The sequence below is a fragment of the Taudactylus pleione genome, unplaced genomic scaffold (genome assembly GCF_031769625.1).
Source record: "Taudactylus pleione unplaced genomic scaffold, aTauple2 ptg000183l, whole genome shotgun sequence".
In the NCBI taxonomy this organism is placed as follows: Eukaryota; Metazoa; Chordata; class Amphibia; order Anura; family Myobatrachidae; genus Taudactylus; species Taudactylus pleione.
Window position 1 is genome coordinate 9,860,852 of NW_028284585.1, and position 16,694 is coordinate 9,877,545.

Sequence of the window (16,694 nt, forward strand, 5' to 3'; positions counted from 1 at the left end):
TGGGGCCGGTGCCATCGCACAGGGCACCACAGGTCAGGGGGCGGCTGTTTGGGCCTGTCAAATTTCTGTTTATCATCATTCTTGCTTGTAGCTTCCTCTTATTTCATCCCCAGCATCTCCTGGCCTCCCCTATCTCTTCCCTGGCCCTTCCCCATGAAGCCATGGCCCTTTTTTGGGTGCATTATGTCCCTTTGAAAAATGAGGAGGCGCCAATGCTCTCTCTGTCACAGGGCACCAAAAAGTCTAGTTACGGCTCTGATATTTATCATAGAAATTATACACATTTTGAATTGTATGCATTTGGGTATAAATATTTATGAAATGACAGAGCAATGTGCTCCAAATCAGACTAACATTTGTAATATATATCAAATGTCCCCATCTGTTTATTATGCTGCATTTGTATGCAAAAGAATGTATATTTTCAATTATATATATATATATATATAGTTTGCTTCCATGAAGATACACATAGTATAAGCATTATTTAAAAAGTTTATTAGTCTTTTATATGTTTTTAAGTACAGCGTTTGCTTTAAAAAAACATCGGTTTCAGAGAACCAATGTTTATATCTACATGTTTTCTATTCAATGTTAAAAACATCGGTACTTCCAATGTGTTCTGTCGATGTAGTGCATACGTATTGTTAAACAAATAAACCCGCGCATGGCCACTTCCGCCTTCCCTGACTCCCAGCAGCCGCCACCAGCGCGCTTCAACTACGTCATCGAAGCGCGCGCCCTGTCGCCTAGTCGTAACCGTCACCTGGTAAACGCGGCGTGTATCAGCTGTCCGTCCTGTCCCGCCCCCTACCCGGTCACCGGGTCCCGCCGCTACGCCCGGTCTGTGCCTGCTTCCCTTCCCGGCCGCCGTCATACTAGTCTCGAGGAGCTGCACGTTCTGCTTCGCGTGTTCTCTTCCCGGCGCGTGTCGTGTAGTGGTGACCCGGGGGTTACCCGATTCGGGTGATGTCGGAGGGTGTGGAGGAGCAGCAGCCGGCCGGCGCCTCGTTAGGCCGGGAGCAGGAGCCCTCATGGCTGGGCTGGGGATGTTGCTGGACGCTGCTGCTGAACGCGGGGCTGTTAACGCTGTTGGCTTACGGGGCCTGGCGGGTGTATGGGCGCTGGCGGGTCACCGGGAGCCGGGCTGCCGCCCCCGTACCCCGCATGAAGCGCAGAGACTTCAGCCTGCAGCAGCTGCGGGGCTACGACGGGACCAAGGACCCCCACATCCTGCTGGCTGTGAACGGGAAGGTGTTTGACGTGACGGAGGGCAGCAAGTTTTATGGCCCAGGTGAGGGGAGGGCATCGGGGTATCTGAGGAAGGTGGGATGGGCACCGGGAGGGCATAGGGGGGAGGGGGTAAGGGTGCAGCAGTGTGCGTCTTGGCCATGTGTTCTACAGCAGCGGTGGGGGCGGCTGCAGCAGTGTGATATGTCATTATTCAGATACAGACAAATCTGGCAGGCAGCATGCAATGACTATAGACCGGTAACACTAGTGATGGGGAGCACGGTGGCGTAGTGTCTGGCCTTGCGCCTCATACAGTACTTATGGGGCCATGGGTTTGATCCTAACTAGTGTCCCACCTATGTATATGCTACTACGTGATGTTTTGTTTCTTGTGCATATTGGTAAACACCTTGAAACAGGGCTCTAGTGGTGTTTTATTATCTTGAACTGTTTAATTATTGGAAATAAAGCAACCTGGTTATTAAAAGCAGAAGGTGGGTTTGGCATGAATATATATATATATATATATATATATATATATATATGTATGTATGCATGTATGCGACAGGTGGCACTCAGACTGTACATTCGTGAAAAAAAAATCCCACTCAATGTTTTGAAAAACTTATCCCCTTCCTCTGGGCATAGGTATGAGTCCCGCCTGTCTTTTTGGATGTATTTAGGGGAGCTGACCCTCTAGGAAGGCATCAGAGCAAGTACTCACAAAGGGCCTGCTGGAATGCCGGGGACGAGATGGGGAAAAATATATATACATTTCTTTTCTTTTTTTTTTCTCTTCCCTTGTACCAGTTATTTAGCAACAATGGCTGTTCAACATTCCATTCTGCAGCCAACACTCTGTATGGAAGGTTATATGCTTCTGACCTTGGTGAAATGTACTTGAAAAGTTGTGGATCGTATATCAGGGCTTCCATTCAAAACATATGCACATGGTGTCTCTAAATTCCAAGCAGATACGAATGGACTTTTAATGCTGAGTTTCCCTTTAATGGTCCATAACTGCCCCAGAGGATCAAAGTTTATCACTTTTTAGAAGACGGGGTACATTTGTAGCTTATCTCCTTGACGTGGAAAAAAGTTGCAGCTGCTTCATCGCAGCACTTTGTTTACAGATTCAGACCAGACTCGGGCGTATCCAATAAGCTGTGAATTTTGCGCATCGAATAGCTTTCACTATCTCAAAGCATGTGAAAAATGTGTAAACCCCACTTTTTGGCTAAAAATGCGGGGACTTGTTCAGAACCCCTTGGACATCCCCCCCCAATGACTAATAAGGCAAAACATTTCTTTTAATTAACTCAATTCCTCCTAGTAGTATTTAATTTTTGGGGTCAAAATGTAAAAAGTGTTGGAAAATGGGTTTTAAGTAGTGTGGTAGGTCATTTCGGGGACTGTATGGATGGGACAAGTGTTTTTGGAGTTGCAGGTGCATTTTTAATTTTATTAGTAAATAACAGTGCTTCGTAAATTGTTACGAATAGATGCTCTCTACACATTCAAATAAGTAAAATTTAAAGTGCATTTAATAAACTGAACAAAATTCAGACATGAGTAAGATAAAAAAATATATGCAAATATCCATGAAATTCTTACACCGAATAAAACATGTTAAAGCATAAGTCTGGGTGTAGCGTTCCCACGCGGCACCCTTCCCTCCTTCTGGAGGGCAAAAAGCGCCCTGCCCTCACAGCCTGCGGGTGCCGTCTTCAACCACGGGTCGCAGTGTCCCGCGGGTGGGGAACTGCGCATGCGCCCGGCATCTATTCTCCCTGTCAGCAGCGCTTGGGGGCTGCCCAGCGTGTCTGTAAGTGCTGGGCATGCCCCCAAGAGTAACGAAAAGGGTGATGCGTGTTATAGACACGCCCCCTTTTCAATGGCCACGCCCCCTTTTCGGGTGCGCTCGCAGAAGTGCCTTCTCTAGCTCCGGCGCCCTGCCTGCCGCCGGAGCTAGAGTGAACACTATGGGTGTACACGTAAAGATTTTCTGTCCAACCATCCAACTAGTTGATTGGTTGGAATGAAAATCTGGTAACGTATGGGAGTAACTGATGATCAGCAATTTGCTCCTAAATGCCAGAAAACAGATGAAAATGGTCGTCAGACAAGTTTGTTAAATGTTTGATCTAAACAATTTGTTCAAACAGTTTCTGTCCATATTCCAGCATTTGGGAGCAAATTGCTGATTGTCATTTGCTTTCATTCCTTACCAGCTTTTCATTCCAACCAATCAAGTAGTTGGATGGTTGGACAAAAAAATCTTTGTGTGTGTATGCACCTTTAGTGAAAGGGTCTCTCTGTGGATCACAAATGTGAGAAACTCCTTTGGATTGTGAATTAATTGCAGTCTTTTAGCATGTGTTCAAAGGAGGGGAAAAAAATGTTACGTCCTGAAGATGCAGTTGTTACCATGCAGGGTTAATTCGGCGATGGCTTGCCGCTTTGCAGAAATAGTCCCCTCTGTTTCATGGATAAATGCTGGACTTGTTTGTAATAGCAGCTTAATTTCGATATATAGGCTGCACAAGGACTTCGCTGATTAATATCACCTCTCACGGATATGACCGGCCAATCCAACTCCACAGGGGTCCTGTCGGCTTCCTTGAAATATTTAGGGGATGTTTGAATTGCCCACTTAACGCGTGTTGCTGGTACCCCAACTTTGTCATTGGTGTATGTGGGTTCCACAAAGACACTTTATATACCACTAACAATATGGCTGCAAATTAGCAGCTAGTTCCAATTCATCATAGGAAACCTATTTAGCATAAGAAAAAATATTAAATACCTATACACATACACTTAGAGCATCTAAAACAATATAGTGGAGGCAAACCCATTTTGACAAAGATTTATACTCTATAGGATAGATTATTAATACTAATCCAAATAGTGTCCGAGGTCCCGATCATGTGACTCTGGCCTTGGTGTTTATTACTGAAATGAGCTGTTTATATCAACAAACAGCCTGCTATTCTTATTCATAGACCATACAAGATATGTCATATATTAACATAATAAAAAATGTAGCTTAAACCGACCACTTTTGTATATACACCAAACTTAATATACATTATATTTGCTGTGAGATCATATACTTTTGAATGAAAAGATAGCAGTCTAAAATGATAGTTAAATAAAGGATTGTTAAAAGATGCTGTATAAAATACTGCACATTTCTCCTGTCCTATACCTTAGGCATTTTAATAATATGTCACTAAGATTAATTGTTAAAGGTATGTCACTGGAGCAGTCAGTGTCAAATCCAGGCAACAGAATAATACTCCTTTCACATTGCCATCAAATAACCCGGTTACTGCACATGAGCGCGCAGCAACCCGGGTTGCTGTGCAGTGTGAAAGGGACCAGTTGAAATAACCCGGGTCGAGCTACCTGGCATTTCGACTCGGGTAGCGAGTAGGGTTGAACATGAGTACTTTTTTTTTAATTAAAATTTCAATAAACAACAAACTAAGGTACTAAACATACAAGATGAGATTAAATACAAAGCATCTTGCAGTTCATAGAATGTAGCCATCATATTAAAAATACTTAGGTTTACCACATATGTAATTTGCAGAACACATACAATGGTATTAGATATACTATACAAACATACAAAACAATAGTAACTGGTGCAGATTGAGAAAAGTATAATCTTTACAGAGTATAGAATACAGTTTCCCCCAAAAAACAAGGAGACACACAGCAGAACACGAGAATGTACTATCCTCCATTTACCAAATGCGGTAAAACACTACAGTAGAAAAATATCAGCTGTAGTATAACTCCAAATCCATATACAACCCCGTAAACTTTACTCCAGACAGCTTGGACTGATTCAACAGCATTTAGGCGTATTTAGATTGTAGCCATCTCTGCTAAATCCGGTCGTACTTGGATTCAGCTTTACAATTAATATATAAATGTTTTTTCATGGGATATTGTTGTATTTACTACTAGAGCACAGGTTCTCAAACTCGGTCCTCAGGACCCCCAAACAGTGCATGTTTTCCATGTCTCCACACTGAATCAAGTGAAATAATTAGCTCCACCTGTGGACCTTTTGAAATGTGTCATTGAGTAATGATTACACCTGTGCACCTGCTGGGTGACATGCAAAACGTGAACTGTGTGGGGTCCTGAGGACCGAGTTTGAGAACCACTGTACCAGAGCAACCCATATTTGAAACTCAGGACCTGTAGTAGCCATCCAAACTCGTGCAATACAGACCTTGGCCAACGTGCAAAGATTGAAGCTGCATATACACACACCGATTTTTTGAACGATTATCGTTGAACGATAATTGTTTGAAAAAATCGTTCACTTTCTGACTCAAACGATGAACGATTTTCGTTCATGCGCGTTCACGTTTGTAGTTCAGTCAGACTTGTCAACTCAACGATTTTCATTAAGGGAATATGCAAAAATCGTTTGTAGTTCAAAAAAATCGTTCATTACACTTTAAAAAAAATCTGACAGATAATCTGACAGAAAATCGTTCATAAAATCTTTGGTAACAAAATCGTTGTGTGTTTGCAGCTTAAGAATGTTTTGTCTGGTGGACCTGTCAAAAACATCCTCAGCCAAGGTATCAAGAGTACAACCCACTGTGGTTAATACAGACTCAGGTATATCTAACGAAGCAATCACTCCAGTCACCTGACCCCAGGTGCCAAAAGTTACCTTGGGAACTCATGCATTTGGTGCAAATATCGTCAGCCCGACCCCAAATTAAAGGCGCACAGGGGTAAGATGGTTCCTATTAAGTATGAATAATTGAATTTGCTAGAACCTGATAGCTGCCGTATGTTCTCTTGGACTACCAAGGGATATAGTCCAGTATTCATCACGTATTGGCCCAACCTCCACCGTCCATTTTTTTTAAAGACCAGGTAGATTAGATGAATGAAAAGCATTCCATTTGTGTATAAAGACACGAGAGAGATTTACGAGGACCTAAGGACAACAAAAATAGCTTGAGTGCAGAGTCCTGTCAGGGGTGCAACTGCAAACTGAACATTTTAAAGTGTGCCTAAGTTGTAAATATCTATAGAATAGCATGGAAGTAAGATTAAATTCACTACACAATTGGACAAATGATTTTAACACTGTACCATCATAGACCTTACTCAGTGACACTTCCCCTGCTACCTCATACTTTCCCAGCCTCTAAGGATAGTAATTCTGTTGGCACCTTAGCATTTAATAAGAGACTATTAGCGTCAATATCCATACAACCAAGAAGTTTGTGGACCTCCATCCATATTTTAATAGCTTGCATAAGTAACCAGGCCCATTCTGTATTCCTTGTCAGCCAAAAGGGCCTGCAAGGGCGTATGTCTCAGGGATGCCAGAGTTACTGGCAAATTATGCAGAGCACTAACTGAGGTGTCCTGCAGCCAAAGCCTTAAATGTGAAAGTTGAGCTGCATAATAGTAGAACCGAAAATGAGGCAATGCCAGACCACTGTCGGCTTTGGCTCTAGTAAGGGTAATTAATATAACTGATTTGAGCACGTTTATCCACCCAGATCAGAGAGATCAAGCCCTCGACCTTACGGAAAGTTGATTTTTGATCAGAATTTTTCATTATGAAAGAAAGCATGAACAAATTAGTTTAAGCAGCAGTCGTGGTGGACCTTATCTGCAAGATCTTGGTCATTGTTTTACCCATAAGGAAATACGTACAAGCTATGGTACAATAGTTGGCCTATATCTTATTATTAAAAAAATGAACTTTGTTTAAAAATGACTTAAGTAGCCACACTCTTAAAATAGTCTCATCTCATTCAGATATTGACAATGTGACCTTACAGACTTGAATTCTCTCTTCTTATTCGTTGACCTTCATACAACCTTTTAATATATAACGTAGTAATCTCAATTATGCTGTTCTATTTTTACTTCTTAAACCAGAACCTCACTAAAGAAATGATCTTCCTCATAAAGGCCTAGACAAGGGCCACATCCCCCCGCCCCCCCATCCTCTCAGATCTCATATGTACTTGTAACACCGCAACATGACACTTGGATCTCCACTTAAACTTCCCCACCTGGTCCCACTCTCTATCTGTTAAACTTTAGAATAAATACTTTTAGTATGGAGCCCACAGTCTGCAAAAGAAGGAATGCGAGTGTGTGACTTTATTGGTTGTGCTACATCACCTACCTACAAAAAAACAGAATAAGCGAGTGGGGCACAGAGCTGATTGCCATAAGTGATGTCTCACCAAGCACCTGATTGGCTGCTGTCCACAACTGGCTGAGACATACAAGCTGTTATCCTACCAATTTTCTTCTTTGCCACAGAAAGTTCTAAATAATGCACAAAGTGCCAATGTCACTTTAGCATATCTGGCAGTACACACTTGTGTATTTGTTTATTTTTGTTTGCTTTCTTAAATTTTTTTGGTTACTATAATACTATCAATGCAGAAAAACTGCATATAATAAGTAGATAATGCAGAACAAACTACATCTGGAAAGAGCAATAGCAGTAAAGTGGAAGCCATCTTCCATACTTAAACCTCTGTTATCAGTGAATTAACATCGACCAGCGCGCATACAGGGTTCTCACACTTCGCTCTCCATTGCTGGGGGGACGCATGGACTTGGCCTGCACTTTGAGGTATGGTAAGTTTAAGTAGCATTTGATACTTGATGAAAGGCACATCAAATAATGCAAACTGTTCTCTATGACAGAGTACGCGCCTGAAGACCTGGTGTAGAGATTAAGGTATGCCTGTTTGCATAATATATCTTTTATAAATGTGCACTGCACACACTGAAGATGACAAAACACAAACTAACGGCGCTAAATATGACCAATAACGTAAAATAAAATATATATTAAATACCGTAGATGATAATGTGGACTGCAGCTACCTACTGTGGGATGCTAAACCCCGCCAACAGACACATTGATCAGGAAAAAGAAGGAATATAGGAGCACTGACCACCGATATTATTCACGGTTTATTGGATGGTGTGGGTACATATAATATGGAAAAACCCCACATGTCCCAAATAGGTGTGGATTCTCTGATTGGGTAGGGTATCTCCGGGCTGGTTATCCCACTGGGGGTTGGACTTGACACGTTTCTCAGCCTTAATCGAACGGCTGTTTCCTCAGAAGTCTTCCCCTATTTGGGACGCCACTCCACGTGTCTACACACAGACGCTAGCGTGAGAGACGAGCAGCAGGTGCAAACACTGTCTGGGATACCAGCTCACACTGTGCTGCCGGAGCCAGTGACCGGACCCGTACAGATAAATGAACAGAACAGATAAGTGCCTTTTTCATATAGCAGTGTTGGGATTTGATACCAATATAAGGGCCCCCCTTTGTACCCGGACATCTATTATTCCCATGTGAGGTTAGTTTATGGAAAGTGAGAGGACGTTATCACTACTAGCCGTGCACGGCAAAACTACCAATACTAACCTCTGATTACACTGCTGGATTGTGGATTAGACTGTTTAGTTCTATCTGATTGGGAAGCAGGAGGCTGTGATTTTCCAATACTCTGACAGAGCAAGGATACTACTAAAGGTTTCTTTACACTGGTACATCAATTTTTATTGTTCAAAAATTCTCTCAGACGTTGGAAAATTGTGTACTGACACTCATTAAGACTTATCTTTATATATAACTCAGTCATCTCACGACGACAACTGAGAGTATAAGGGTTAATAAGGATACAGCTCTATTTTTATTGGTATATTGCATTATTCTCTGTCCACTGTGCAATTTATTTCCAATTTCATTGGTTATACCCGTGATCTAACCATCGTATTTAGTATCTGCTCTCAATATATACAGCTGGTTCTGTATTTTAGGCAACCTTTATTTAGTATTGCCAATTTTTAAATTCATTGTATGTTGTCTATTTTTATAGGCATATGTCAATTACATGTGGGGTTTTTCCATATTATATGTAACCACACCATCCAATAAACTGTGAATAATATCTGTGGTCAGCACTCCTATATTCCTCCTTCTTCCTGATCAGCACACTGAAGATGACTGCTCAGAACTACAAAACTGCAGGCTCAAACACATTCCGAATGTATGTACACTTACAATAAGGTTTGCGGAATGAGGGTGTGACAGGGCGTTAAGTAAGGGTGTGATCACACCCATTTAGACAAGCACGTAAGCCTATATATACCTGTTTGGATGCATATATTTTACATCTAGTACAGGGCAGGTGCACACTAATGACTAATAGTAGACCAGATGTATAAGCTGCCAATGCAGAGCCATGCATAACTTGAGATGCATATGTGCAATATTACATTTTTTCTTAAGCCAATTTGTTTGTGTAGTGTACGCTTATTTTTGTGTCGGCCCCAGAGTTTTCATGTGGAATACATATTGAGGTCTAAGCATTGGGCAGCAAGTACCTGAATGCTGTTCTAGCTGTCAGTACCACGGGTGTTGTATGCCTAGATGGGCAGCAAGTGCCTGAATGCTGTTCTAGCTGTCAGTACCACGGGTGTTGTATGCCTAGATTGGATAGCAATATCAAGGGCTCAGAAATATAGAGAAGTTCCAGCTGCAGTTTTGAGGTAAGAGTGTGATAACTTGGGGGAGACTCTTACCTGATTGCTAGTGGAAATCTTCCTCAGTGAGGAGAGAGTAGACTTATCTTCAGTTACATTTACTGTGTGGAGACAGTTAAAAAAAATATTCTAGAGAATGACTCTGAGTCTACATGATCAGTTATTGCTATAGTGTACAAATTGCTCATCTTTGTCAGTGGCAGGACTACGATCATATGTTGGAAGTACAGTTTAGAGCATATCAAACATGGTTAAACACAGTTTATTTTCATGTTTATGGATATAAAGGAAATCCTTGTGTCTGGTATAAGATGTTAATATTTTGTTATGTAGAAGTGTATTTTTTTTACCTATAATTTTTATATAGTGTAAAGGGGGTATCCACTAGACGATTAAGTTGAACGATAACGATAGTTTGCAAAAGTGTCTGAAACGACCAGCGATGCGCGAGCCCGCTGGTCGTATAGACATCTATCATCTTTCCAACATGCTGGTCAACCTGACGATATCGTCAGGTTCAGCATGTTTCCAGATGATTGATTGACCCTGCACTGAATGACTGCTTGTTCAGTGCCGGCTCATCACACGACTGACAAATGACTGAACGATTACAATGTCGTAATCGTGCAGTCGTTTTCAGATCTTGTAGTGGATACCCGCCTTAAGGGGTTTATATTTTTCAACCCATTACAAAATACGAAATGAATAGGCATACAAATCCCATTTTTTTTAAAGGCATTTCCTCTTTTGCCAGTAGAAATCTTCAGTTGATGATGTGGTCAGACACCTGCAGTGGGTAACAGGAAGTGTGAGGCTGCACTTATGACTGAAAGTCTCATGTCACAGCGGGATACTAGCTTAAATATCTAACAAATAGAACTTGTGAGCTGTTCTAGCAATATTCTCCTTTATTTCTGTAACATAACCAATTTCAAGCACATCTATACCAGTTGCAGGCCTTTAGTGCTGTGTTGAATGTGTACATTTAGTAGCTTGTGCGTCAGTATGGCATTCTATTCTTTGCAGATGGACCATATGGAATCTTTGCTGGCAGGGATGCTTCCAGGGGACTTGCCACATTTTGCCTCGATAGAGAGGCACTTCGAGATGAATATGATGACCTGTCAGATCTGAATGCTGTGCAAATGGAAAGTGTTCGAGAGTGGGAGATGCAGTTTAAAGGTATGAACAAGCTGTAAACTGTATGATGTTCATGTAATAACACTGCTCTAGCAGTGATGATGTATGTAGCCATAATCCAATTGATTTTTTTTTTTCTTAATACATTATATATTTTAGCTGTCCCCTGTCTTGAGCACAGATAAAGACTGGCCAAATTCACTGCATTTTCCTCAAGGTGACGTGCTTGTTAGCTTAGAGAGAATACAATTCTCGGTTGACATGACAGTCTTTTCATGAAAAATAATTGATAGCTAAACCATTATCCATGAGAATGAAACCTGCCACCACTGTGTAGGTGACAGGGCACATTAGTACCTAAGGGCTGACTGAGTACATAACCATCCTATCTTCTGATAAAGGAGGCAGTCACAGATCTTGCACCATATCTCTGTGCGGTTATTAGTGTTTTGAACAGTTCTGTTTCATTAAACACTGTTTATTTAGAGTTACTAAATGTACAATTGTGCCTTGTATAACAGTTGCTAATAATATATATGTATTATACACATACACTTGGGGACACCTTCTCATTCAATGGTTTTTGTTTATTTAAATTATCTTCAGCATAGATTAATACTGAAGATCTCAAAACTGTGAAAGAACACACATGGCATTATGTTGTAAACAAAACAAATCAAAATGTTTTATATTTTAGATTCCTCAAAGTAACTCCCTTTTGCTTGGATGACAGCTTTGCACACTCGTGGCATTCTCTCAATCAGCTTCATGAGGTAGTCTCCTGGAATGGTTTTCCAACAGTCTTGAAGGAGTTCCCAGAGGTGCTGAGCACTTGTTGGCTGCTTTTCCTTCACTGCGGTCCAACTCATCCCAAACCAGCTCAATTGGGTTTAGATCGGGTGATTGTAGAGGCCAGGTCATCTGACGCAGCACTCCATCACTTTCCTTCTTGGTAAAGTAGCCCTTACATAGCCTGGAGGTGTGTTTAGGGTCATTGTCTTGTTGAAAAACAAATGATGGTCCCAGTAAGTGCAAACCAGATGGGATGGCATGGCGCTGCAGAATGCTGTGGTAGCCATGCTGGTTAAGTGTGCCTTGAATTTTGAATAAATCACCAACAGTGTCACCAGCAAAGCACCATCACACCTTCTCCTCCATGCTTCACAGTGGGAACCACACATGCAGAAACCATCAGCTTACCTTCTGTGTCTCACAAAGACACGGAGGTTGGAACCAAATATCTCAAATTTGGACTCACCAGACCAAAGTATAGATTTCCACTAGTCTAATGTCCATTCCTTGTGTTTCTTGGCCCAAACAATTCTCTTTTTCTTGTTGTTCATCCTCATTAGTGGATTCTTTGCAGCAATACGACCATGAAGGCCTGATTCACGCAGTCTCCTCTGAACAGTTGATGTTGAGATTTGTCTGCTACTTGAACTCTGAAGACTTTATGTGGTCTCTAATCTGAGGTGCTGTTAAGTAGCTGTTTCTGAGGCTGGTAACTCTCTAGAACTTATCCTCTGCAGCTGAGTTAACTCTTGGTCTTCCTTGCCTGAGGCGGTCATCATGAGAGCCAGTTTCATCATAGCGTTTGATGGTTTTTGCAACTATACTTGAGGATACATTCAAAGTTCTTGAAATTTTCTGTATCGACTGACCATCATGTGTTAAAGTAATGATGGACTGTCGTTTCTCTTTACTGGGTTGAGTGGTTGGTGCCATAATATGGATTACAACAGTGGTCAAATAGTGGTGTCGACTGTGTACTTAACCCTACCTCTTTACAACACAAGTGATGGTCTCAAATGCATTATGAAGGCAAGTAATTCCACAGATTGACTCTTGACAAGGCACACCTGTTAATTCAAAACCATTCCAGGAGACTACCTCATGAAGCTGATTGAGAGAATGCCAAGAGTGTGCAAAGCTGTCATCCAAGCAAAAGGGGGCTACTATAAGGAATCTAAAATATAGAACATATTTTGATTTGTTTAACACTATTTTGCTTACAACATAATTCCATATGGGTTCTTTCATAGTTTTGATGTCTTCAGTATTAATCTACTATTTTGAAAATAATTTAAATAAACAAAAACCATTGAATGATAAGGTGTCCAAACTTTTGACAGTACTGTGTGTGTGTGTGTGTGTGTGTATGTATGTATGTATGTATGTGTGTGTGTGTGTATATATGTATATATATATATATATATATATATATATATATATATATATTCGCAAAAGTGCGGCACTCGGCGGACTAATAACATGCAATGCAAGGTTCCTTGGCAAGCTTTCGGGCTTTAATGGCCCGTCCTCAGGCTACAGACATGATGTCTGTAGCCTGAGGACGGGCCATTAAAGCCCGAAAGCTTGCCAAGGAACCTTGCATTGCATGTTATTAGTCCGCCGAGTGCCGCACTTTTGCGATTATACATTGATGTGGTAGCGGGCGCCGCGGCATACAAACGTTTGGAAGGAGAGTGTGGGTATCTGGAAATATATAAATATAAATTTTATATATATATATATATATATATATATATATATATATATTACACATACATTATACTCACACTATTTTCAATTAGGTGCGAAAAGTAAAATTTTTCGCCGTCATCACTGGTTTTTCATGGAGAAAAGTATCACGCGTGTCCCCGTTTATCCCCTTATTCAATTAGATATTGGTGAAAACAGCACCCGGTGAAACGCAAACAGGCAAAGTGCCGTCAGATTTTGGGAAATCAGCCTGACACCCCTAATAGATGCACTAACATTGGGGAACATAGTAGATGCCCCTGAATAGCCCTGCTGAAGCTATTTGGGGTACTTTAATGCTCTCATTAGCTGCTAAATAGCGTCTTTGCACAAGTGGTGAAGAATAGCATTTAGCAGGTTTTTATTAACTAGTCCCAGCAAATTTGGGGTACATGAGAATGGGTGCAAGCATGGTTAAAAATCACAAAAGTTTGACACAGTTCACCTTTGGGGACCTGTCCCAAGGGTGCAGGGTGGTTTCCCCACCTTTGCACCCCAAAACCGCAATTCTGCACTTTTTTTTCTGCCTGGTTTCATAGGCGAATCTTTTTCACCTATACATTGAGTTTCCGCACCTGCGAAAAGTCGACACAAATGAATACGGGGATAAGTTTTTGTCTGGCGAAAAGATGTCACCGGCGAAACTTTTTTGCAGAAAGTAGCTTTCCGCACCTAATTGAATATGCCCCATAGTGTTTCAGCACCCTCTCTTTATTTTAACTTTATTGAAACAATTTAGAAATTATACAAATATAAAAAAATAAGTAAAAAAAAAAAATGTATAAATCCTCAATGAATAAAACTGTTTCAGTATGGGACCAATATACCATGCAGTATACTAGTTATGTTCTATGCTTTGGAACATTACAGGAAATGTTCCATATAGATCTCTGAATAATATTCATAGATATTTTATTTAAGGCAACACGTATTTTGGGCATGGATTTCTTTATTATAGCTGTTGGAGCAGTGTGTTTGGAAGGAGATATGAAAGCACAGCTGCATGTTTTTAGATGGTCGATTCCCAAGTAGCTGTAATGTGGCTTCCATCCCTGTAACTCTCTATCCTTAAGCAGTTTTATTACTTTCCAGAGATACGTAAGAGGGAGAATGTAGTAAAGGTTTCTTCATTTTGGTCAGTTGACATTTTCAAGGAACAGTCCAAAGTATCTTCAGACTTTAATGTCCATGTGCCACAGATGTTCTTTGACAGTGCGGGATCTGCAAATTGTTACTTATTGAGACATTTCTCTTAACAGAAAAGTACGACTACGTTGGCCGATTACTGAAACCAGGAGAAGAGCCATCTGAGTATACAGATGAGGAAGATGCACGGGATCATTCAAAACAGGAATGAACGTTGTTAGTAACCAAAGTCAGGGGCCTTTCAGAAACTGCAACCTGTTATTTCCCAACAACAAACAAACATGGGTCTTTTGGGGGGAACATGTGCTCAACACTATTGTCCAGATTTTGTACAAAGAAATAAGCATAATGCATAATATTTCAAAAGAAGATTTTTAATAGGCATCGTGATCCTTACTGCCAACCATTTTGCTCCCCACAACTCCCTTCCCCATCCAGGAGTTGCTGATTCAGTATAATGAACCATAGTCCAGGAATACAGTTTTGTGAAAAACGTGTGTATAGCTATACCTGTGTTTTGTCAGTAATTTCGGACATGTATTAGAAAACTGTCAGTAGCTCCTTCAATTGCTTGTTGGCCGATAACTAGCCGGGCATGGTCCATGCAGGCAGAGCTTTAGAAATGCAACAGAGGAACCAGGATGCCACAGTGTGTGCGCTCTTCCCAAGCGAAGTAGAAACGTTGAATTCCCTGTTTAGACCTTCTTCAGACTGCACTACTGAACCCAATGTTTCCATGTGAAGTCCACAAGTTGTTTTGTACGTACTTATTCACTAGCAAAGTCAGGTTGCCATCTCATTTTTCTGAAAGAACTGCAGGTGAAAGTAACATATTGATGTTACTTCCTTTTTTTTTTTCTTTGAGGGAAGGGGTTAATTTTTTTTTTTCCACTGACTAAATGTTCAACACTTCAATAACAGCAGCTGTTGGCCTGGTTAGATTTAGGGGGAGAGGGAGTATAAATCCACTTGTATTAAAGGCAGCCTTTCCAGCAAATGGTAGGATAATGTTTAATCTGCACTCCTCATGAAATCAATTGGAACTACTTTGCTGCTGCAGAGGGCTCTACCACATGGATGAAATGCATTTGTCTTCTGCAACAGCACAGCTGTTCTCTACGTGCCTTACTTCTTCTAAAGACTTGAATTGCTTTAAGGGAAAAAGAAAACCCATGATGTATTAGTTCAAGGTCACTGCAAGCAGCTTTGATACTGAAGTTGATGTTGTGTATTGACTGGAAAACCTTGATGTCATTCTGTGTAAATAGAATGGGAAAAAAAGGAATCTTCAGTATTACTGCCATATATATACATGTTAGATTACATAAAGGTAGCATAGTAATTGGCAGAAGCACCCCCCTCATACCCCGACACTGCTTTATTTTGCTCAGAAGAGAAGTTCAGTCTACATGTTTATGTGGAATAGTTTGTATGTCTGGGAGAATGTGTGGATATGAGAGGTGTGAGCTGTGTTTTCTGAGGAAACTGTAAATATGGGTACCATTTTAATAAAGCATGTACATTAAACCAAATTAGTCCTTTTCTATCATTGTAAAGTTTTAATGGTGCAGTGTCCTGGTAATGTACAGTATAATGACTGGAGAGTGACAATTGTAAGGTACTTGCTAAACTACACAGAACTAAGCATAAGACAAGTATATAATATGTGCTCTGGGTGGCTAATGGGAAAATAGAATCTCATGAACACATGCTGTATAGAGGTACTGTCCTTATGTCTGCGGCATGCTCCCTGCAATCTTACACCAACATAAGTGTGTTCTGTCTGTACAGACATGAGTCCAGTTACAACCTAAAGCTGGCCATCCACTATACAATTATCTGTCAGATGTCTGTCCAATCTGGCTGGTTGGAATGAAAACCTGGTAATGTATGGGAGCAAATGACAATCGTCCATTTGCTCACAAACACTGGAAGATAGCCAAAAATGGTCATTCAGACAAATTGTTTAAAACACAAATTTAACCAATTTTATTTATTTTTTTCCCTCTTTTTCAGTGTTTAAAACCATATGATCGACTTATTTGCTC

General features: G+C 40.9%; 1 protein-coding gene across 1 annotated transcript; it reads left to right on the forward strand.

The window, feature by feature from the left end:
- The first annotated feature begins 676 nt into the window (after positions 1 to 676).
- Positions 677 to 16,178, forward strand: PGRMC2 (progesterone receptor membrane component 2). The gene is made up of 3 exons (XM_088476105.1): positions 677 to 1,294; positions 10,846 to 11,001; positions 14,760 to 16,178. The coding sequence occupies exons 1-3, from the start codon at positions 970 to 972 to the stop codon at positions 14,855 to 14,857; spliced, it is 579 nt and encodes a 192-aa protein (XP_088332231.1). The 5' UTR covers positions 677 to 969; the 3' UTR covers positions 14,858 to 16,178.
- Positions 16,179 to 16,694: the final 516 nt, after the last annotated feature.

Excerpts from the sequence above, each read along its gene's own strand:
- PGRMC2 (XM_088476105.1), top strand. The coding sequence starts at position 970 with ATGTCGGAGGGTGTGGAGGAGCAGCAGCCGGCCGGCGCCTCGTTAGGC. Across the intron at positions 1,295-10,845 it reads CAGCAAGTTTTATGGCCCAG|ATGGACCATATGGAATCTTT; the intron begins GTGAGGGGAGGG and ends TATTCTTTGCAG. Across the intron at positions 11,002-14,759 it reads GTGGGAGATGCAGTTTAAAG|AAAAGTACGACTACGTTGGC; the intron begins GTATGAACAAGC and ends TTCTCTTAACAG.